At 31.8% G+C, this 24,355-nt stretch overlaps 1 protein-coding gene and 1 pseudogene across 2 annotated transcripts; both read left to right on the plus strand.

Moving 5' to 3' along the window:
• Positions 1-18: 18 nt before the first annotated feature.
• LOC128190514 (cell death abnormality protein 1-like) lies at positions 19-12,523 on the plus strand. Of its 2 annotated transcripts, XM_052862593.1 has the most exons (4): positions 19-275; positions 566-700; positions 970-1,104; positions 1,214-1,408. In XM_052862593.1, exons 1-4 carry the CDS (start codon positions 224-226, stop codon positions 1,381-1,383), a joined length of 492 nt encoding a protein of 163 aa, XP_052718553.1. In that variant the 5' UTR covers positions 19-223; the 3' UTR covers positions 1,384-1,408. The 2 variants fall into 2 exon arrangements, with proteins under 2 accessions (XP_052718553.1, XP_052718552.1); XM_052862592.1 differs by lacking the exons at positions 19-275; positions 1,214-1,408 and adding an exon at positions 12,367-12,523 and having other exon boundaries at positions 567-700.
• A 3,962-nt stretch (positions 12,524-16,485) lies between these two features.
• LOC128190431 (multiple epidermal growth factor-like domains protein 10) lies at positions 16,486-21,973 on the plus strand (annotated as a pseudogene).
• Positions 21,974-24,355: the final 2,382 nt, after the last annotated feature.

Consider the following 24,355-nt stretch of genomic DNA (forward strand, 5'->3'; position numbering starts at 1 on the left):
GAATTATTGAAAATCCTATAGGATATCCTATAAGAATTATAATTCCTAAAGGAGATTGCATTTCCCATAATATGAGTGTTTATATATATATGTAGCCTATTTCCTCATCACTCTCTTTTTATTTGCAAACAAAATCCAAATAGAGGACACATTTCAAGCACTCAATCAGCAGCATTCCTAATCCGAAAAAAAATCGACAAAAAGATCAGATCCGTGAAATACAATGACATTGAAATATACGTGGTTTACAGTTACTCTGATCTGTATTGCGTATAGTAAGTACATGTATCTAAATGCTTTTTTCGAGTCTTATATGCGTAAATGTATCGTTTTGCTCTATAGCGCCTGAATGCGAGGATGCTTTTTTTATCATAAAAATGTTTCGTTAAATTACGTAAAATATTAGAATAAGGCAGAAAAAAGATTTAAATGCGAATCAAATATCATTACAAAAATATAACTATTAATATATCAAAGTAGACATTTACGCTTTATCTATAATTTTTTATGGAGTTGTAATACTTTTACATGTATCAAAACTTTATAAACTTTTATGAATCCGTAGAATGTGAGATAGGATATGTTGGTTACAATTGTACAAAACCATGCATGTATCCTAACTATGGTGAAAGATGTCAAAAGGAGTGCCATTGTACTGAGGACCTTTGTGACCACAGACTTGGATGCATTCTACCTCAAAGTATGATTATTATTATTTTTGTATTTTTACAAACATTCGTTATTCGAGGTCATCTGTGATATGTTATGACCTATTGCTATTGATTTAGCTCGTTTTTTTTTTGGCAAGTGACGGATATACAGAATATCAAATTTGATATATGCAGAATTAAAAGAATAGTCGTTTTTTTTTCCATTGAACTTGTGAAGAATGCCAAAACTAATAAATAATTACCTTTTTATCGGAAAACCCAATCATCGTACTACTTATATCTTGGAATTACGTTTTAGATTGTCGAGATGGTTACTATGGTCCGGGCTGTATCTCTCCATGTCGATATCCAAGCTTTGGTAAAAAGTGTCAATACATGTGTTTATGTCAACTCTATGATTGCAATCACATTATTGGATGCCATAATATCTCAGGTACATTTACATAATGTATTAGAAAGTTAAATAATTTTGCAGTTGTCTTATAATATTGGTTCAAATGGTGAAAACTTTTATGCATGTTGTCGTTTTAATATTTCCACAGAAAGTGCAAAACCCAACGAGGACTGGCTGGAGGGGAAACAACTCATTAATATATTAATCGTAACAGGAAATTTTGTTTTATTTGGAACTATAGGAATATCAATAATCATATATGTCAAAATATATAGATCAAAGAGGAATGAGAGAAGGAAACAGGCACATAACATCTGATGGAACTTACATAAGATTCAGAATAAAATTCAGTATACATTATTTAATTTTGCCTGATATTGTTTAATTATCTAGAAAAATATAAATTTGAAAATTACAAAGGGTATATCGATGTTCAACTGTTTGAAGATCAGCTGCTTTTCGAGGTTTTAAAAAGCAAGAACTAGGAATAAATCGGGGTCAACAATTCAACCTGGATTTAAGATTGTTGAAACCAACTTTAGGCTAGCAGACTCTTAATCAATATTTTAAAATTATTGTTTATGTATTATTTGTAATTCAAATCATCTTGAAAACTGATTTAGATTGACAATCCACTTAATTCGTTCGTTGATTTCAATTCAATCGTCGATCAAACAGCTATCAGGTCACGATTTTGTAACCGTCTTTTTTATTCCATCAGTGTGAACTTGTTAAAGTTGTACATGTACAACTACACGAAGCTGTAGGGCAAATGCTGGTATTTATAACTATAACTTATTTTCCTGTTATCTGAACTTAAAATCGTACAGAGTAACATTGAGAGGGTAAGTGGTCTGTGGCAACGCACTTTGAAAAAACCGATTTTAAAGTCTATTTTTTAAATTTGGAACTAAGTCAAATATCTTTGAAAAACCCACCTCAAACTACATTGTACATATTGTTGATGTTAATGCACTTTGAAAAAAAATGAATAGGATTAGGTTGAAATACTCGATATTTTTAAATACAATAAAACTATTTTAACCTTATTTAGCTCAATGGGATATATTAAATAGAGAACCCAAGAGGTTCTCAACTAACTTTATAACCAGTTCCTTTATTTAAAAAAAATTCTTATAATGTCACTTAGGTTAAAAATTACCAACTATGAACAACTCGTGAGATTTGTATAATCCAAGTCGGATATAAACGGCATCGTTAAGCAACTGTCTTTCCTTTAAAAAGGAATTTTACACATCTCTTACAAAACATTGGACTATATCCGAAACAAAAAATGATTTATATTACGGAGATCAACTATAACTTACATTTTAAATAGCTTAAATTTTATGGACTTATAAAAAAAAGTTTATGAGAAAAAACAATATACAGCAAAACTCGAATATAACGAACACGGATATAGCGAATTTACGGCTATAACGAATTATTATTCATGTCCCGGCAAATTTCTTATATAAACCAATAGAAAATTGATGTATATAACGAACACGGCTATAACGAATTTACGGTTATAACGAAGTAATTTTAAGACCCCCGCTGGCAAAATTTTAACGTATTTTATCATTTTTATAACGAATTTGTTCCATTTCAAATTTCTTTGAAGAAACATGCGATTTTAAGATGCATATGTAAAATACTCAAATTCAAATATTATACGGATTTTTTTAAAAATTGAAATGAAATGGTAATATTGACATTTTTGTAAACGACGGTAATATTAATTTTATAACTTACGATAGTTTAGAAAACTGTTAGCCGGAAAAACCCTTAATTATTTTATAACGAATTCGCTATAATAGTTTTTACGAATTCGTTATAAACGTATAGCGAATTACGGCTATAACGAAGTTTTTTCTATGGTCCCTTGAAATTCGTTATAAACGAGTTTTGCTGTAGTTTAGTTAGATATATGAGACACATAATGATATCTAAAAATACAAGTTGACAAAACATTTTTTAGTTAATAATATCTTAATTTGTACAATTTAACTCAAATATTTACAAAGAAAATCAATGTTTCCCCACTAACAGATTTATTAACATAATATTGGAGAAACAATTGTTTGCTCGGCTCGTTTTAAATATCACTACATGTATATTTAGAGCAAAGCTTATTCCTAATATTTTTAGTTAATTATCGCAAAAGAGATAAAAGAGATCAAATAACCAGATTCCTATTGGGTTTCATTTGAAAGCCAAACTTGTTGCAATTGACACAAGAAGGTACTCCAAGTTATTTGAAGTTAGATACCTTGTGTTATTATAAGGTGAATTATCCTCAAAACCAGAGCCTGTCTTATAATGTAAAACTCTTGCAAACCGTTTTTGTGAGAACAAGTAACAAAGGGAGCATCCCGCAATGTAAGATGACTTTTACTTAATATACTTTTCATGAACAGCCAAATTGAACGCAGCAAAACTGCAGACTAATTTGACAAAAATACATTAAATTATATTAAACTGAAATTAAGTCAAGCATTTCAAGCAAAAGATGCTATATAGGCGAAGTGCATCTTTGTTATCTCAATAATTATTGTGTAGTATTATCATGATTGTTGGGATGCATACTGCAATGCGAATTCTCGTGTTATTGTAAAATTTTCCACCAGCTCATTTATTAGTGTAATGAAATAATTTTAAATATATTTTTTGGTATTTCAGGCTTTATCAAAATCATATTCCGAAGTACAAATGTATTGTATTTGGATATCATATATGAAATAACATTTATATTGATATAACACAGTGTTTTATATATCTTCATTTGAATGATTCAAAATTTGTTTGTGGTCGATGGCTACCAAACTCTGGTATAGTTAATGGATTTATTCGAAAACAAAAACTGCAAGTACAATATAGTGAGACGAATTTTAAGTGCACTTGTAGTACCTAATATTCTTGTAATGCCATAATCCGATGTCATCCATACACAATGATACCTAGACTAACCTTGCATGCCATTGATCACAGATTTTTATTAACTAATGAAAAAATGACAATTACAAACTTGACAATCTCAAAAATCGCAACTTACCATTGCAACTAGCTATAATATAACCTGTTGTTGTTTGCACAGCGTATACCATATTTGATCAAATAAATCATCCCAAGAATCAACAGACGACATTTTATTCATAATACATGTTTTTACTCAGTACTTCTTTTTTATTACTTTTTTAAAGCGCTCAGCATAGCTCAGCGCTTTATTGTCGTTAGACTTCTATTTCCGGTGCAAGGAATAACTGCCCTCTATGAGCAGAAATATACATCATTTAAACTGGTAAGAGGTATAGGGAACCAGTTATCTGGGTGACGGAAATGGCCGAGTAGATACGATTGGTTTGCGGGGCTTACGTACATCAGCACGGGATGCTACGCAGTGATGAAAAAATATAGTGCGTATTCAGAAGCTAAAATATAGAAAAATAAAATCGATTCTTTGCAAGAAAATGTCAAAAACTGTGATAAATTACTGTTCAAAAGGTATAATTTGTGATTTTAACATATCTTTTTTCAGGCAAGTATCCATATACAAGTCGTGTTCAGCTTTAATTCACATCATCTTAAGAAAGTAACATATATTTAAAGAAATCTGGCCTTCGATACTTTTAATTGATATATTCATTAAACATAAACCAAAATTTCAATAAGGCTCATTTCCGCCTACGCTTGCACACAGTAAATTTTCTTAGAACCAAGCTAGGTTAGCGCTTTTCAGTACTTTCAGTACTTTGATTTGTTCTCATATCTATGTAACACATTAAACACATTAAAAAAGAAGTCTTCTCATACGTCTAAGATGAGACGAGATAGATGGATATATAGTATTTATTGGTAAGTTTTGTTTTTAAGGTATATGTGGTGTATTTTTAGTGAATAACAATTTAAAGATAGGAGTTTTACCTAAATTACGCTGTACTTATGCCTGCTTGCTCTCATCCATACTATTACATGGACAACACAACTCAACTCTTTTATAAAGAATAAAACAGGTCATTTATTGATGATTACATTATATAGCAAAAACGTGGCACGAAAAATAATGCCATAGTCAAAGTCACAACATCATAAAATACAATTAAAGAATATTTGATGTGATGTAGCAAGTAGAAAATATATTCCTTCCATAAATGACAATAACTCAAAGACCAATATGCATACAAAACATCGTTGTTGAAAATATCACAACAGTATCCTGAGATTGTGACTAGTAAATTATTATGCAGCAAAGATTAAGACCCTTGGCAGAAATTATAGATAATAAAGTACCTGCTATATAAGCAAAGGTATGGGGTTTCCATCTGCTTTACAAATGATGTACCATAAAATGAAGGCCAAGGGGAGGGTGGTGGCAAACAGTAAACAATCATGAATGTTTACAAAATGAACACTGACTACGCATGCGCAGACTAGCTAATATAATTAATTACAATAAATACATTACTTGCCAGTGCGCATGCTTAAACTCAAAATAACTAATGGGGAAATTATCACGTACAGATGGTAAACAAAAACATTAAAATAAAATGATCAACATGCAGAAACTATTTATGGGTATAAATGTGTGAAGTCAATTGCATAACAAAGATACAAGAAAGAAAACAAAGATATACTCTTTAACGTCCCGGTAAAAAAATACAGAAGATTTGAAAACCCCGCCTTAAAAAGGTCACATGACAACCATCTCGGTCTATCAACAACAATTGCGATGAAGAGAGAGACCCTTACCAAAGTAGAATTATTGCTGCAACAATGCGGCAATATTGCAGCAACACATTTTTGTTACAAGAAACCAGATTTTGAGACTAGTGAAATGTTGCCGCTAGCTGCAACAACTTCTGGTAACATTGTGGCAATACTGCTGGAGTGTTGCCGCTAGTGGCAATAACTTCTGGCAACATTCTGGCAATACTATAGGAGTTATTTTTGTAAAAAATTATATTAACATGCACCTAGAATATTGCCACTAGCTGCAACAACTTCTGGTAATATTCTGGCTATACTCAGTATCATACTGCCACAAATAATTTTCTGGTAACATCTACATGTATTTGATCATTTAAATCATGAACTAATTAATTTATACATAATATATAATTCTGGCAATACTGCTAGGCATCATATTTGATTTCTGCATTAATCATACCAAGCAGCATTCCAGCTCGAAATAATTCGAGTCAAATCTTCTCTGATCAGAATGCAAACATGCATCAATTAAACCACGTACTTAACTGAAAACAAAATAAATGTTTTATTTATTCTAACATTTATAAACATTTTAATTTAAGGATACTGGAGGGGGTTAACAAATTGTCAATTATTTAGATATGATTTAAATTACAACACCTCAAAATTTGCCAGAAGTTTACCACAAACATTTCTTTTTTCTCTGATTGATTATACTTACTGAGCTTGCCAAAGCTTTACCAAAATTTTGACATAAAATTTTACACATTCAGCACAAGTCTAAAACTGTCAATTATAATTGAATTGCTTTTGTATACCCCCCCCCCCCAAAAAAATAATAAGTCGAAAAAATTAAATCAAATAAATTTTTTATGATTAATGTCTTATTCTACGAAAGTCTCAATTAAAAAATCCAATGCTATTCCCTTCAATCGCATATAACTCTTATGCATGGTTACGATGTTTCACTATAAAATAATGTAGCTGGTCAGTGCCGTATAGGTTTTTATCAGTACTTCGCGTTGTGTTCATTGAAACAACACCCCTCCCCACTCATGTTTTACGTGAATACCGACCTGTCTGTTCTTTTGTAAGGGAATATTCTTTTTTATTAAGTTCAAATATAAGCCTACTTAGATTTGAGTATCTAAACTACTCGATGCATGTTGAATTAATAATTTTCATGTGCTGTTTGTTTCCACTTTTACTTTTGTTTCAATGTTAAGTTACGCGCGCGCTGATTGGTTGATCAAATCGCTAGCCGCCAATTTTCACATTCGATGCTGCCATGTTCTCTGCCATCGAGCCTCCTGCCATCACTGGGGATGGTGAAATGAATGAAATACGGGAATTATCTGTAAACAAGGTTAAAAAATACACTGTCAATGGAGTGTTTATCTGTAAAAAAATCAACGGCTGAACTGAATTGTCAATATATCTCATAGAGCTGTATGTTTAAATTGAAGATATATGCCAGTCTTGCTAATATCATCATTCTTTCAACTCATCCACATAATATTACGACACAATTACTCAGATATCTCTCTTTATGTAGTCAACTGCTAGTGCATTTTGTTACAAAAATCTTTATTTTTTGGCGGTTTTGTCAATATATCTCAAGTAGCTGTATATATAGATTGAAGATATGTATATGCCAGCCATGCTTATATCAACATTCGTTCAAGTCATCCACATAATATTACGACACAATTACTCAGATATCTCTCTTTATGTAGTCAGCTAGTGCATTTTGTTACAAATATCTTAATATTTTGGCGGTTTTGTCAATGCATCTCAAGTAGCTGTATATATAGATTGAAGATATCTACAAATGTGGTCAATTTGAACATTCTATAAGATCACCTTCATGATATTACGACACAATTACTCAGACATCTCTTAAATCTCGCCAGCCACTAGTACATTTTGTTACAAATATCTTTATTTTTTAGGGTTTTGTCAACATATCTCAAGTAACTGTATATATAGATTGATGATATGTACTAGGTTTGCTTATTTGAACATTCGATGAGATGAATTTACGGCACAACTAATCAGATATCTCTCTTAATCATGTCAGCTACTTGTGCATTTCGTAACCAATGCCTCCATTTTTAACAGTTTAGTTCATATACCTCAAGTAGCTGTCTTAAAAGATTGAAGATATTTACAAGTGTTGTTAATTACAACATTTTATGAGGTAATCCACATGATATTACGATACAATTTCTCAGATATATCTCTTACGAGGAGTCAGAAAATCCTGCTCCTAGTAACTGGCTACAAGATAAAATAAGAATTTGCTACTAGTAACTGGCTAATAGTAACTGGCTTTAAATTAGATTTAAAGAGATATCTGAGTAAATGTGTCGTAATATCATGTAGATGACCTGATAGAATTTTGAAATTAACAACGTTTGTAGCCATTTCAATCTATTTGTGCAGCTACTTGAGGTATATGGAAATTGTTTTAAAAAATGTAGGTATTTCTAACGAAATCCACAAGTAGCTGACAAGATTTATAAAGACATCTGAGTAATTGTGTCATAATATCATGTAGGTGACCTTTTAGAATGTTCACATTAACCACACCTGTAGGTATCTTCAATCGATATATACAGCTACAGTACCGATCAGACCCATCTTAATACCAGCGAAAACCCCGACTTAACCCCGGATTCACTTTTGGGGTTTACTCAGGGTTTACTCTGGGTTTACTTTTTGAAAATTTGGGTCCTTTCAGGGTTTACTTGGAAATTGCTTTTTTAGGTCAACTGTACGCACTGAAGTGTAAAGCAGACCCGTCTTTACTCCTATTATCCTACTGCCTGTAATTTCTGCCCTTTGTGTATTCCGAATACAGAGTTAGCGCCTGCTTTTAGGGGTATACTTCTTACCAGGTTTACTCTCTGTGTCCACTCAGTGTTAACTTTGGGTTTACTCTGGGTCCGCTATAGTAAACCCGGAGTTAACCCAGAGTTAACCCAAAAAGTAAACCCGAGGTTTAGTTGGTGTTTACTTTTTGTTAGGTTGGGTCTGATCGGTACTGTACTTGGGATATCTTGACAAAACTCTAAAAAAATAAAGATATTTGAAACAAAAGGCACTGGTACATTGTAGCTGACGACATAAAGGGAGATATCTGAGTAATTGTGTCATAAAATCACGTGAATGACCAGACAGAATGTTTAAATAAGCAAGATTGGTACATATCGTCAATTTATATGTACAACTTCTTGAGATAGGTTGACAAAAGGCTAAAAAAAAAAGATATTTGTAAAAATAATCATACTAGTAGCTCACGACATTTAAAGAAATATCTGAGTAATTGCGTCATAATGTCATGTAGGTGACCCTAAAGAATGTCAAAATTACCCATACCTGTATGTATTTTCAATCTATACATACAGATACTTGAGGTATATGAACTAAACTGTTAAAAATGGAGGTATTTCTAACGAAATGCGCACGTAGCCGACAAGATAAACAAATATATCTGATTAGTTTTGTCGTTATATTTTGTGTGTGACCTAACAAAATGGTAAAATAAGCAAGACTGGTACATTTCATCAATTTTTATACACGGCTTATTGAGATTTGTTGACAAAACCCTAAAAAAGAAAGATACTGGTAACAAAACGTAACAGTAGCTGACAGAGATTTATAGAGCTATCTGAATAATTTTGTCATAATATCATGTAGGTGACCTAATAGATGTTCACATTAACCACACTTTTAAATATCTTCAATTTATATATTTGATACAGCTTCTTGAGGTATATGAACTAAACTGTTAAAAATTGGAGGTATTTGTAACGAAATGCACAATTAGCTGACGAGATTAATAGAGATATCTGAGTATTTTTGTCGTAAAATCATGAAGGTGACCTAACAGAATAATAATATAAGCAAGATTTGTACATATCATCAATTTCTATAAACAACAACTCCAAATTTGTCGAAGAAACCAGAAAAAATAAAGATATTTGTAAAAAAAAAATTGATATTAGCTAACGACATAAAGAGAGATATCTGAGTAATTGTGTCGTAATATTATGTGGATGACTTAAAGGAATGTTGATATTAGCAAAACTGGCATATATCTTCAATTTATATATACAGCTACTTGAGATATATTGCTAAACCGCCAAAAAATAAAGATATTTGTAACTAAATGCACTTATAGCTGACTACTACATAAAGAGAGATATGAGTAATTGTGTCGTAATATGATGTGGATGAGTTGACAGAATGTTGATATTAGCAAGACTGGCATATATCTTCAATTTATATATACAGCTACTTGAGTAATATAGACAAAACTGCCAAAAATTAAGATATTTGTAGCAAAATGCACTTATAGCTGACTATTTAAAGAGAGATATCTGAGTAATTGTGTCGTAATACTATGTGGATGACTTGAAAAATTGTTGATATTAGCAAGACTGGCATATATCTTCAATCTATATGTACAGCTACTTGAGAAATATTGACAAAACCGCCAAAAAATAAAAATATTTGTAACAAAAATGCACTAGTAGCTGACTACATAAAGAGGGATATCTGAGTAATTGTGTCGTAATATTATGTGGATGACTTGAAGGATTGTTGATATAAGCAAGACTAGGATATTTCTTCAATTTAAATATACAGCTACTTGAGATATATTGCCTAACCACCAAAAGATAAAGATATTTGTCACAAAATGCACCAGAAGCTGACTACATAATGAGATACATCTGAGTAATTGTGTCGTAATATGATGTGGATGAGTTGACAGAATGTTGATATTAGCAAGACTGGCAGATATCTTCAATTTATATATACAGCTACTTGAGATATTTTGACAAAACGACAAAAAATAAAGATATTTGTAACAAAATGCACTTATAGCTAACTATTTAAAGAGAGATAACTGAGTTATTGTGTCGAAATACTATGTGGATGACTTGAAGGATTGTTGATATTAGCAAGACTGGCTTATATCTTCAATCTATATAGACAGCTACTTGAGATATTTTGACAAAAGCGCCAAAAAAAAAGATATTTGTCACAAAATGCACTAGTAGCTGACCATTTAAAGAGAGATATCAGAGTAATTGTGTCGTAATATTAAGTGGACGAGATGACAGAAAGTTGATATTAGCAAGACTGGCATATATATGTTATGTAAATATACAGCTACTTGAGATATATTGACAAAACCGCCAACAAAAATAAAGATATTTGTAACAAAATGTACTAGTAGCTGACTGCATAAAGAGAGATATCTGAGTAATTGTGTCGTAATATTATGTGGATGACTTGAGGGAATGTTGATATAAGGAAGACTAGCATATATCTTCAATTTAAAAATACAGCTACTTGCAATATATTGACAAAACCGCCAAAAAATAAAGATATTTGTAACAAAATGCACTAGTAGCTGACTACATAAATATAAATATCTGAGTAATTGTGTCGTAATAATAAGTAGATGAGTTGACAGAATGTTGATATTAGCAAGACTGACATATATCTTTAATTTATATATACAGCTACTTGAGTTGCATGTAAAAATTGTCTTTAAAATAGATATAGTAAAACGAATGCACTGGTAGCTGACAAGATAAAGAGAGATATCTGAGTAATTTTGTTTGTAATATGAAGAGGATGACATGATAGATTGTTATAATTAATAACACTTTTTTGATATTTTCAATCTATAAGTACAGCTACTTGAGTCAACTAGACAATATTGTCTAAAATAGATATATTTTAAACGAAATGCACCAATTATCGATTAAAGTATGAGAGGAATATGAGTAAATGATAATATAGTGCAATGTACATATTAAGAACACAAATAGAAATCCTAGGTATGTTTTCTCACTTGGACAGTAACTAGTAACTAGAAGCCAAGTTTCTTTCATCTCGTAGCCAGTTACTAGTAGCTAGTTTTTCTTACTTCTCGTAGCCAGTTACTAGTATCCAGTTACTAGTAGCTAACTTTGCCTATCTCTTAACCATGCATGAATAGTATTTGTATGTGTTTGCATGTATATAGGACCAAGGTTTGTAAGGCATATGTATATCCTGGCAAATATTGGTCCATTTTTAAAGGTATATGAATGCATTTTGCCACTTAAAATTTTGTCCCTCTTTCCTTGGGGTCTGAACTTTGATTTGATTAAGATTAATCAAGTACCTGGCGCTTTCAGACCACAAGGATTATGTTTTGCATAAATTACTAATCAATCACATCATTGATTACATCAGTAATGGGAGTTATGGATCATTTAGTTGTAAAATATTATGGCATAAAGAATGAAATATTCATAATTTTATAAACTTATTAATTATTGTTATATAATCAGGATTATTTGTTTTTATATCAAATAATCTGTATTAATTTTGAGAAACACTGTATATTCAGAAAAAACTCGGTACGAGCTAACCATTGGCTTATCCCCTGCAAAAACCCCATAGTTTTCATCGAATTTTAGCATCCACCCACCCAGCCCCCAATTTTATTAACTATTCCAAACTTAAATATTGATATCTATATTTGTGCATTTGGTTTCTTTCTCGTTTTTCTCTTCTTTATTTTGACAGGTCATTGAGTAACAAATCGAGAGCAGACTGGAAATCCGCTAGCAGACCAGAAAAAACAGCTAGACAGGATGACAAGCAGCTCGGTGTCATCTGGACTCGTGTTCAACAGTTTATCTTTTTTCAATAGACTGTCATCTTTTATACTTGTACATGGACCTTTTTCTTGTCGCATCAAATTTTATGGGGGGGGTGGGGGGGGGGTGGGGACTGGGGAGTCCGCAGTGGTATTTGTTGACACTTTCTGCTCCAAAACCTGGGTGTCTCCCCCCCACTCGCTTTCAAAGCTAGGGGATAGTATATGAATTAAATCCTTCAATGTGGTTTATAAAAGGCAAAGTTATTACAGTTAACTGCGCCATGTGGTTACAATGTAAAATTGGGTTTTTTGTATAGTGGGGCCTACACTGGGTATAGGTGGGGCCACATCCACCTCACTCCAGTGAGGGGATGCTACAGGCTGATGCAAGTAATAATTGGTTGATAAAGTAGCCTTTGTCATGCAAAGTTCTAAACCAGATAGCACTGCAGGAGACAGGGTGAGAAGGACAAGTCTCACTACCCTCCTTAGAACGCTGGGGATCGTTCAGGTTCGGGCACTGATGTTTCATACTCGGGCCCACAGTGTGTCCCTACATGGATAGTTAAACTGGCACACTGGTCGGCTCCCCAGTTACCCCACAAAGAATCATTATTCGGCCAACATCCACCAATTGTTTGTAAGAGCGGAGTAATAAATATTTCTCATACTATTTATTGTTAAGTTCTATTTCATAATTCCTGAATGTTGCCAGGCTCTGTGTCTTTCAAGCGAATATAATGTATAGTGCTGGGTTAGCTTGGTGAATTTAATAATTAATCATATATTGTCATTTTCCTGATTATTTCAAACCAAATTTGGTTAAACAATAAAGTCACAAAAGTGGCAGAGTGCAGCATACCTAATTGTTATGTGATGTTTTACCGTACAAAGATGAAGGGCTCAGGTGGTTCAATTTCGAGCAGAAAGAGGTTAATTAATTATTTCATGAATATGCGAGGAATAATGCTATATGAAGTAATGGTCTATTTTTAAAATTATCAATTATGGATAAATGATTTTTAAGATTTCTTACAATATTTTATGCATATTGATAATTTCTGTTAAGTTTGCGAGAGTTACCTTTCCTGCGGTATTGTCAAAGTTATACAGCATCTTAATATACACAAAATCAACGTCGCTGGATGTAACCAATGAATTTATTCCGCGTTAAAATCTTGGGAGCGTCATTTTAAGAGCGTGGGCTCTCACTATCTTTCAGGACGCCGATAGCTAAGCATTGAAAATTTTCAAAGCGATATGTAAACCACTTCCACCCCTCCAACTTCCTTTTTCATGAACATGTATATAAAAAAAGAAAAATCGTTGTATATTTTCTTATTTTCTTTATTAAGCATGGCGCTTTCAGACCACACGGATTGTTTTACATAAATTATCTAATCAATCACATCATTGATTACATCAGTAATTAGAGATATGGATTGTTTTAGTTGTAAAATATTATGGCATAGAGAATGAAATATTCATAATTTTATGATTAATTTTATAAACTTATTAATTATTGTTATATAATCATCTATTGTCATTTTCCTGATTATTTCAAACCAAGTTTGGTTAAACAATAAAGTCACAAAAGTGGCATAGTGCAACATACCTAATTGTTTTGTGAAGTTTTACTGTACAAAGACGAAGGGCTCAGGTGGTTCAATTTCGATCAGATAGAGGTTAATTATTTCATGAATATGCATGGAATAATGCTATATGAAGTAATTGTCTATTTTTAAGATTATCAATTATGGATAAATATTTTTACCGAAAACTGAGAAATCTTTAACATTAATATAAATTAAAGGTTGTCTACATATGCGTCCATATAAAGTGCGGAAAAATAAGTGTCCAAGTAGCTTAGTGGACAATGCACTCGCTTTTCACCGCTGCGACTCGAGTTCGATCCCCGTGATCGACTGTGGTTGTATGTGATAGGGTATAGCGGTCGCCCGCTTAGGCACGTGTGTTATCTCCGGGTACTCCGGCTTCTTCCCTCACCAATGACCACCTCGCGCTAACATCCGTGCCAACGAGAGATATTAATATAAATTTTTGAACTTGTTTATCAATCGTTGTAAAATAAATAAAGTTCAGTTTAAAAGAAGGAAACATAAGTTTACTATTTTCGCTGAGGATCAAAACTATGTCCGTGTATAAAACATGTTTTTTTTAATAAATGAAACACAATATGAAGTAAATGTTCCGGTTACTGTGTTGTCTACATCCACATAAATAAAGAAGGCAATCACCAAATGCAATTTTTCGGTTCTTTCCGATAGAAAAAAATATCCGAGCTCTGCCTGAAAAGTACGAGAAAGAGCCATGGCATCAGCCGTGTGGTTTGTGAAGACAAAGATAGTGGGGCATTTTTGCCAAATGCAAAAACAAAACTTTTGTTCCATTATCAATTTTTCACGCGATATGACACGGGGTGACAAAATAAGCGCAAGATGAGATGCATCCAAATTTGCTAGAGCACGTATGTATTTATCCCAGGTTCCTACTTATGATTCTAAGCATGCGATATACAGCAATTAAGTTAATTAACATTTTGAGTTAATTTAATAACTTACAAATCTATTATTATTTCAACTGTTAAAACTTATTATCTAGAATATATAGAGTAAAAGAGTATGTATAAAGATAATTATGTATAATATAGTATCACGTATTAGTGAAAAGAAATTACTTCTGTAATGAAATAGTGAGAAAAAGGATATGATATGAATGATTTTTGTTTTTAATTGCCTATTTAACGTTAATCTTGAATCTAAACTCCAATGTAAATTGCATAGAATAGTTCGCACAAACAATGCCACTTAATCATGATTGCTTTATCTTATTTCATAATTTTCAAATCGAACACTTATTCAGAGTGGGCTCAACGAATACCTTGTTATAGCTTGACTAGGTCAGGCGCGGATCTGGGATTTTTTTCTATTGGGAAACTTCCAAAATGGATGTTTAACTCTCTTATTTCTCTCTCTTTCGTTTGTGGTTGTTTTGTTTTTCTTTTCTTTATCTATTCCAAAAGGATTTAATATTTTAATGTTCAATTACAAGTGCCTTATGTGTATTCTTTTTTTTAGTAAATTGTTTTATTGTAAAACTTTTTTCTTCTGAAATACTTACCTCTAAACAAAGTAATTAAAAAAGGACGATGTGTAAATGTGCATTTTCATATTGTTAATTTATACATCATTCTGAAAACGACCCTCTATAAGTTTAGGATATTTTTTCTATCCATCCAAAGGACTGTCGAAAGATATAATTTATCAAATTTTAAATATTTCTGCTTGATTCTGATTTTCCTTTCCCATATTGCTCACTTATTCATTTATGTTACGGTGATTTATGTCATGAACGATTCCAGGAAAGAATATCGATTTAACAATTTTGAACGCTGTTTGCTAAGTAAATTTGATAAAAAAAAAGTTACAATTTTCTTGCAGGATAACAAGAAATATTTGAAAAGTATTTGATTAATCTTATTCTCAACCATGTGTTTCACAAGTTGTTAAATAAAAAATTCATGTTTTAAGGTGTTTGCAACTACATGTGTACTTTGTAATATTACTAATGGCTTTATTATTGGTTTCAACAAATAATTGGGATAATCCAAACAGCAACAAGCACCTTTTAAAGCTATCAAAAGCAAAAGTCTCTGGTTATTAACCTATTATTCATTACAATGGCAAGGTTTTGTATAACTGTTATTCTGTTAAGTTTATACACACTATAAAGAGCACAGTTAAAGAACTAATCAATCCAATTCCATACAGAAATGAAATAAATAACCACTGAAATAATCATTAAGATATATATTTAATTTTGATTTTAATTTTAATTACAATTATCCATTCATTTATTCATCTAAAGCAACACAATATTTTTAAAGATATAATATATAATGGTTTTACAAGCTACATGCGTAGAAAATATACATTATATAATACATTCATAAAATACTTCCTTTTGATAATGTTAAAACGAATCCATTACCCTTTATATGGTTCTAGAGGAAGGAAGTGAAATACAGCTTTAGTATCCGTGCTTACATATCCAAGCTTATGTAGTTGACTTGATTACAATGTTATTAATCAATCTTTTCTTACTAAAAATATGAAAAGATATATTAGAAGAATAGAACGACTTACTCCATGTGTTATCCGGAAAATAATTCGAAAAACCACGTAATCATTGATGATCAGCGACAATAAGGAAACTGGTATATGAAATATCACGATGAAATATTTGTGGTTTTACATTGCATTAAGGTGTTCTGTGCAGGGTAAGTTAAATTTGTATTCTTCTATATAAATAAGCTAATGGGAGGTTTTGTTCACGACCGGCTGTCAATTTTAATACCTTCAAATTTAACTCCGAGGTATATATATATATATATATATATATATATATATATATATATATATATATATATATATATATATATATATACACGCCCACGTATTTGTGATATATTGCTGTTTGATTACTGAATGGTTAAAGTAATGTTAGAAATTTACATAAATGTTGGATCCTAGTCTGACCTAAAAGTACTTTAAAATGATTTTAGGCACCTTTATATAACTTAAGCATTGAAAAATATTGCATATATGTCTCTTTCGAGAAATGAATGGTAATTTTTAATCCATAAGTAATGTTACATATTTGAAGGCACTGTAAGACTATTTGCAATAATTTTTTTTAAATGTATTCTTTTCCTTAAACAATGAATCGATATTTGTACAGTAGTAAACCAATTCTACATAGTAAGAGGATGTCAGGTTGGATTCTTTGGACCAAACTGTTCAAAACCCTGCGTGTATCCTAGCTTTGGCGAGCGATGCCAGGGAGTGTGCAATTGTACTCAGGATATATGCAACATAATAACAGGATGTGCAGGTTACATCTGATTAAAAATCTACTTTTTATCAATTACATGTACTTATCTGATAATCAAATGTATAAAACGTGATAGATTGATCTCTTTACAGTTTAATAAAAGTATGTAACTAAAAAATCTACCAATTATAAAATATATAATGTAGGTTTTTAATTACACTTTGATTTTATGACGGTGTACATATAAACTATTTGTTTTTCAAATTATTTATAATATCTAGTTTATGCATATATTATGAAAATAATTGACTTAAAAGTCCCTTCTCCTAGACTGCCCAATGGGGTTTTATGGTTCACTTTGTACGAACGCCTGCAGATATCCTGGCTTTGGTGTTCAATGTCAGAAACATTGTAACTGCTCTCAGGAAATTTGTAACCACATTACTGGATGCCTGAATATTTCAGGTAAGATTAAATTTTAAAAAAGAATACAGCATTATAAAGAAGATAGATTGAAAAATACTCATGATTATAAGATTTGTAACAGCACTTTATAATGATCTTTAATAGAGTCGTCATTACATATTTTATATAAAAAAAAAAATGAATGTTTATTCAAATAATAAGTCATTTGTTCCGTCGACTATTTTACAAGGCTCTAATACTATGAAGACGACTTCAAGTTCAGCTCCAGTGTGTGCAGACGGCTATTTCGGACTGGACTGCATTTCACCCTGTAGATATCCAAGCTTTGGAAAAAAGTGTCAATACGAGTGTAAATGTACCCTCTCCAAATTTAATCACATCAAAGGATGTGGAAACATGACAGGTATCTAAATTGGTTAGAATGTAAATAGTATCCATTTAAAAAAGCATTAGACGAATACCATTTCCTTGAATTCAATTTCACCATGCCATCCATTTTACAAAGTCAACCTTGTACAACAGGATATGATTTTAGTTCATTTTCTGCAAAGATCAAACCTATTTCCCGTTAGCGATTAAAAGGTTTGAAAATAACATCCACAGTAACTTTTTTCTATCTGATCCATTGCCATGTTCTTTTGCATCATAATTTTCATGATATTCCTAAGTAGAAAAATGATTAATGTTTGCCTTCGAATTTACATCAAAGAAAATTTGACAGAAATTTAGTTAGAAAGCATAATTTCAAAAATGAATATGACAATTAATAACGTGTATTCATAGAGTTGGACTTTATAATAGACAATTTTATACACCAACATAATTACACTATCCACTAAGAATCTATCAGTTTTTGAAACCACATTAAATTTGTTCGAGTGATAACAAAGCTGGCGATTATTTTAATCTATTATACAATGCAGAAAATCAGTAAACACTTATCATGTGCGACAAAAAGTATATCCTACATGTACAACTGTATCTTTGTAGTATATGGCAGTGGTTAATCATTTTAAATAATTAAATGTTAAAATTATTATTTAAAAGCATATATGGTGAAATCCGAGTGCACCTAACACACGTTTATTGTCATTATCAGTACACCACTCTGTTGGCCCTCTATAGTTACCAGTCTATCCATTCCTCCATCTTTAAGTCCGCCTGTCCTTCTGTCCGTCTCTACGTCCAAGATTACTAAGATTACTTGTCCGGAGCATATCTTCTCTCCCCTTGGCCCTTTCGGGCTCATACTTTACCCCAGAGTGGTTTTTGGTGAAGGGTGTTCAGTAAACTAAAATCATGTGTCTAGGCTAAGGTTAAGGACACAGCAGAGTTACAAATCCTTGTCCGAAGAATATTTCCTCTTTTCTTTGTCCAATCGTACATCGCTCACAGATTGGCTATGGTCAATGGATGTGCAGTGACCTTAAATAAGTTATTAGATCAAGTTTCAAGGTCTTATTGGACCCCGCAATTTTTTTCGGAGCATATATACTCTCCATTTAAACCGGTTTGGCTCATACTTTACATAGACATAACTTTTGAATAACGATTGTACAGTGATCTTAAACAAAGTTTCCAGGTCAAATTGGAGGATTTTGCAGAATTATACGAAAAACCCTTGTCTAGAGCATATCTTCTCTTTCTTTGGTCCAATCTGACTCATGCTTCAACAACTGGGTGCCTTTGATCAAAGGGCCTGAAGTAATATTGAATAGTGTTTGTAGGTCAAGTGACAAGGTCATATCGGATCACACAAACATTTTTAAGAGCATACATGTACATGTACATGTACATGCGTATTCCAAGCGGCAGATATACCGCAATTTTGAATATTTGGGATGTTATTGTTGTGTATTCATATTCTCCATTTTTAAAAAATAAGTTTGTACGCCCATTTTTTAGTTCATTCTTAATGTACCCTTATTAAATTGCAGCCTTGTTTCAATGTACAGTGATTTAGAAATCGATTTAGCGTTTTCTTAAATTTTATATAAAGTTATTTAAATTTGCACTTGTCATTAGTGTCTTGCGCGGTTTATGCTTTTCATTGATTGATATGCTGCAGATTAAGAGAAATGTAAAAAATTATCTTATAATAGGTGTAAATTTGTTGAAAAATGAACGAGACTAATTCAAATGCATCAATTATTTTGAAAAAGTCATTCATGACTGTTGTAAGAGGACATTTAATTACTTTTTGTTTATGTTTTTTTTCAAATCAAAATATTCATCTAAATTAAAAAGATATATATTTTAGATTGTAAAAAACAACAACGTTTTTTCTTATATTCACTCGTCCTAGAACTAAACCAACAAAATACCCCCCAAAAATTTAATACCATAACCAACAAAATACCCTTAATTATTTAATACCATGTATGTCATAAAGTGTCTAGGGAAAAAATTATGTTTAGTAGGCTTGATACATGTATATAACTAATTCACGTTGACGATCAAGCTTTATGACAGTCCAATGAGTTAAAGCTATACACGCTATAATTTGCGTCAATTTTGAATGACAGTGAAAACGCATGTGTTTGTCTACTTATAAAAGTTATCCTTAATCTGTAAATTACAAGGGTGAATTCCATCTCGTTACAAAGATATAGATTTTTAATTGTTTATTTTCCTGCCAGAAAAATATACCTTTTCATGAATATTGATGAAGGAAGAGCAAACCGACCTCATTGCGCATGTCCGCGGAGAACTAGGTGGTCGTTCAATCTCTCACCGGAGAGCGTATTACGCTGCGCTACAACACCTCTGTCAACGTCTAAATGCCAAGAATCTTGGCAAAACCCATTCTCAATCATGATATTATTAATTATAGTTGTATATGTATTCAGTCTACATTTCGATGTTAAAGCCTCGCTAAAATATTGAAATAAAAAGAATGTATTGGTAAATCACGGTAACAAACAAAGAACTATTTCTCGGAGTATTATTCCATTACCAATGTTTTCGTGGCACTACTTTTTAGACGTTAACAGAGGTATAAGTGGAGCGAAGCAGGAACGATAACTCTGTGTAGAGATTGGGTGGTCGTTATTGTTTGCCTAATTAAATATCCAACTTGATTTTTAATATGCTTAACAGTTGTTAATTTGAAATACATACATGTATAATGAGTAAAATACGCTTGCCATTCACGATACCCTTACTTCTGCATTAACACTTATAGGATCTATAAATAGCACATTGGGGAAAAACACAGGTCTACGTCATATTTTTAAAGGAAGTATTCATATCTACTCACAGGCTTGTATTTTTTTCTTTTGTTTGTACTTGTATATCGGACAAATTTATGCTTTACTGAAAATATCCTTTCCTTTGTGAAACTATCACAATTATGAAGATGTTGACCCTTCACCAGTTTTGGTATGATAGGCTAAATTTAGCTGTCGGTATCACGTGATAGATTGATATTCACGAGAATGCATTACTTTCCTGGCGAAAAAATAAATATTTTTTATTGTTTAATATTTGATATATTTGTTATGTGATCGAATTGAGCATTATAATTAACAGAATAAAGGTAACTTTTATTAGTAATCAAACACATACATTTTCCCCTTTATTCAAAATTGACGCAAATTATAGCGTGTATAGCTTTAAAATAGTCACACAATGATTTTGGTCATTCAATGTATCATTCAAAGATTTTGGCTTGTGATGATGCAATTTTGGTACTCAAAGATATAAGAATATCTCCGATATTCATCTTTGTGCTTAGAACATAGTTTGATAGAACATCTAGATGAAGTTATGATTTTGTTTTTTTAATGACAGAACACCAGATGTATACTACCAAAATGGACGGTGAAATCAAACCTAATGAACAAAACTGGCTTAAAGAAAAACAACTGACTATCATCATCGCTGGGAGTTCCGTTCTATTTGTTTTACGCTGGTCGCAATAACCATGGTTGCTAGATATCGTAGCTGTCACAGGACACGTAGTTCAGAACATGAAATGGACTCTGAATTTAGTTCATTTCAATCCAACGAGGACGTAGCAGAAAGCGCGGATAACATCACTACCGTACAGTACTGTAGACACGACGCATTTAGAGAGAACTATGGAGATGAAATATACGCAAATAGTTGTATATAAGGAAAAAGATAAAAAATAATTTAAAATTACAGGAATGCATAGACCCTTCTTGCTTTCGATTTAAAATTTTAAAATTTATTGATGATAACAAAAAGTCGAAGGTATTTTTATACATAGCTATCATTATGGTTTTGTGTGCAACAACAGGTATGCTATAATAAAAGAATGAATTTAAAGTACAATTGGTTGTTACGTTTTTTAAGGCAAGAATATGAAATCACGTAGCATATGCAATATATTTCAATACGGCGCAACGAACACCTTTTTTCGGTTATGTCACCACTGACAAAAACAGTTGAAAATGAAAATATAAGTGATTATTTACGCGTGGGGGAAGTTAATATTGATTTTGCTGTATGCTTTTAATCGCGTAAAATATCCCCGCGCGTATGGTTAAAGATAAATTTTTAAAAAATCGTAAATCACGCATCTGCGTATTTAATTCCAACTCTCATTGTTTGTCTATTGAAAACGCGTACTTAACCACCAGTATTTGCAGTATTTGCTTTAAAATTAAAATAAAATATGGTTATTAAATTTAATTGATTATCGTCAAATAATTTTCATTACCAGGAAAGTGGAGGTAGCTTGAAACCACTTCTTCGAATATCCCAATTATAGTCAAGCATTAAAAGTAAGCGTTTTAGACATAAAAAAATAGGATAATAATTTTAGAATAAACAAAATTAAAGCAATTTAAGTGAAAATCATTTTCACAATCTAACATTAAAAAGGACAAATCACGGGGTGTCGAGGACCTTTGAATATCATTTGATATCAATCCGGTCTCGTATCCTAGACTTTTGGTAGACAAAGACGAATTTTTTTTTATTTGGGAGAAGGGAGTTAATAATTACTTTTTTTGTAGGTCATTGTACGTACATACCTATATAAAATAAATTTATCTGCATATATACATTAATATGTATGTTAAACCAATTTAAAAAAAACTGAATTGACAAAAAAAAAACCCCCATAAACATGAAATTTTGTAAAGTTGAATTATTCTTTCAATATACGCATATGTTATTAAATAATCAATATTTCTGGTATAATTCAGATAAGCTTTAATTTTATTCTTAACTTTTCCTAACATTGACAAAATTATAATCACCAACACATTATGCTTGGTGTTTTAATCTAATTATGGTAAAAACCTTGTTTCATTAATCTATAGAAACGTAATTTATAACAAAACCTCGAGCTGAAAATAATGGGAATATAAAATTTAAGAAAATATTCCTTATCTGTCTTCTGAAAAAGATGCATAAACATTTGATATTAGTTTGTTTCTTTAAATTCAATATGAAACTCAATTGTCTAATAAATATAAGCGATCGCAGCAAGCGGCGCGTATTATTTTAATCGGACCATCAGGTTTGTTAAACTTTATTAGGCTAGGGTGGGACAATTGGAATAAATGTTTGATAACTTCGGGTTCTTTGCAGTGATAAAAGTTTTTGAGACAAAGCCAGTTTTTAGGTTGGGGCACGTCCACGGGTTGCATTTAACAATGATGAGATGAGAGACGTGTAGTTCCTTCTGCACTCGCCCCAACGGTCACACCGTAAAACATATTAGGTTAATAGCAAGCGCAGCTACCTAGTGCAAATCGCCGGTGCGAAGCGAGCTCTATCATGATCAGCAAGGCTCGTGCGAAAAGAAAATTCGGACCAGCTGTTCACACAATCTGTGGCACTTTTGGAGTCAGTTACTCGGACCATTAGTTTCCTATTTTGATCGGGCCGTCAGTTCCCTGTGAATATGGTTTTCAATTTCAAGCTCTCACGAGAACCAGCAAGATAAAAATAACAATGTATATTTTAAGTAAACTGCTGATACAACATACACACATACATCTAACCTCTGTACTTTTTCAAATACAATTGAGTGACGTCTGTGGCAACGGACTTTAAAATATTACGCTCTTTGAAAATAATTGGCAAACATAGTTAGATTTTGGATAGAATCAACGTACTTTAAAAAAAATTTCAAAGTGCGTTAAATTTTGACCAAGTTTACCCACTTTGGAATTTTCAAAGTGCGTTAAATTTTCCAAAGTGCGTTATGAAGATACACCAACAATTTTTTGTATCGAGACACTTAAAGCACTTAAAAAAATATGAATAAATCACAAATTCTGAAATTAAGTTTCTAATTTGTCGGTGGCATGATGAATTCTGAACACTAATGAATCTAATTTACCATTTTTAAAAACGGGATTAGGGATGGGCGGGGGTTAACCAAAGATTCAGGTCAATTACCAGTACTTCTTATTGATTACAGGAAGAAGGTCCCTTCCCCTTTTTTACCTTCAAAACATATATGATATTCAGCAACTTAGAGTAAATGTATACAATGGGAAAAAGAAATACGCTTTGTTGTACATTAAGTACAGTGATATTGAATAAAAAAACGAGCTGGTCAAACAATAATATCTCCAAAGGTATGCTAAATAATCTATTAATAAGTGTTTCAACATAGACCCTCTTTTCAAATTCTAATCAAATAAATCA

Source organism: Crassostrea angulata, chromosome 6, assembly GCF_025612915.1.
Source record: "Crassostrea angulata isolate pt1a10 chromosome 6, ASM2561291v2, whole genome shotgun sequence".
NCBI classification, from domain to species: Eukaryota; Metazoa; Mollusca; class Bivalvia; order Ostreida; family Ostreidae; genus Magallana; species Magallana angulata.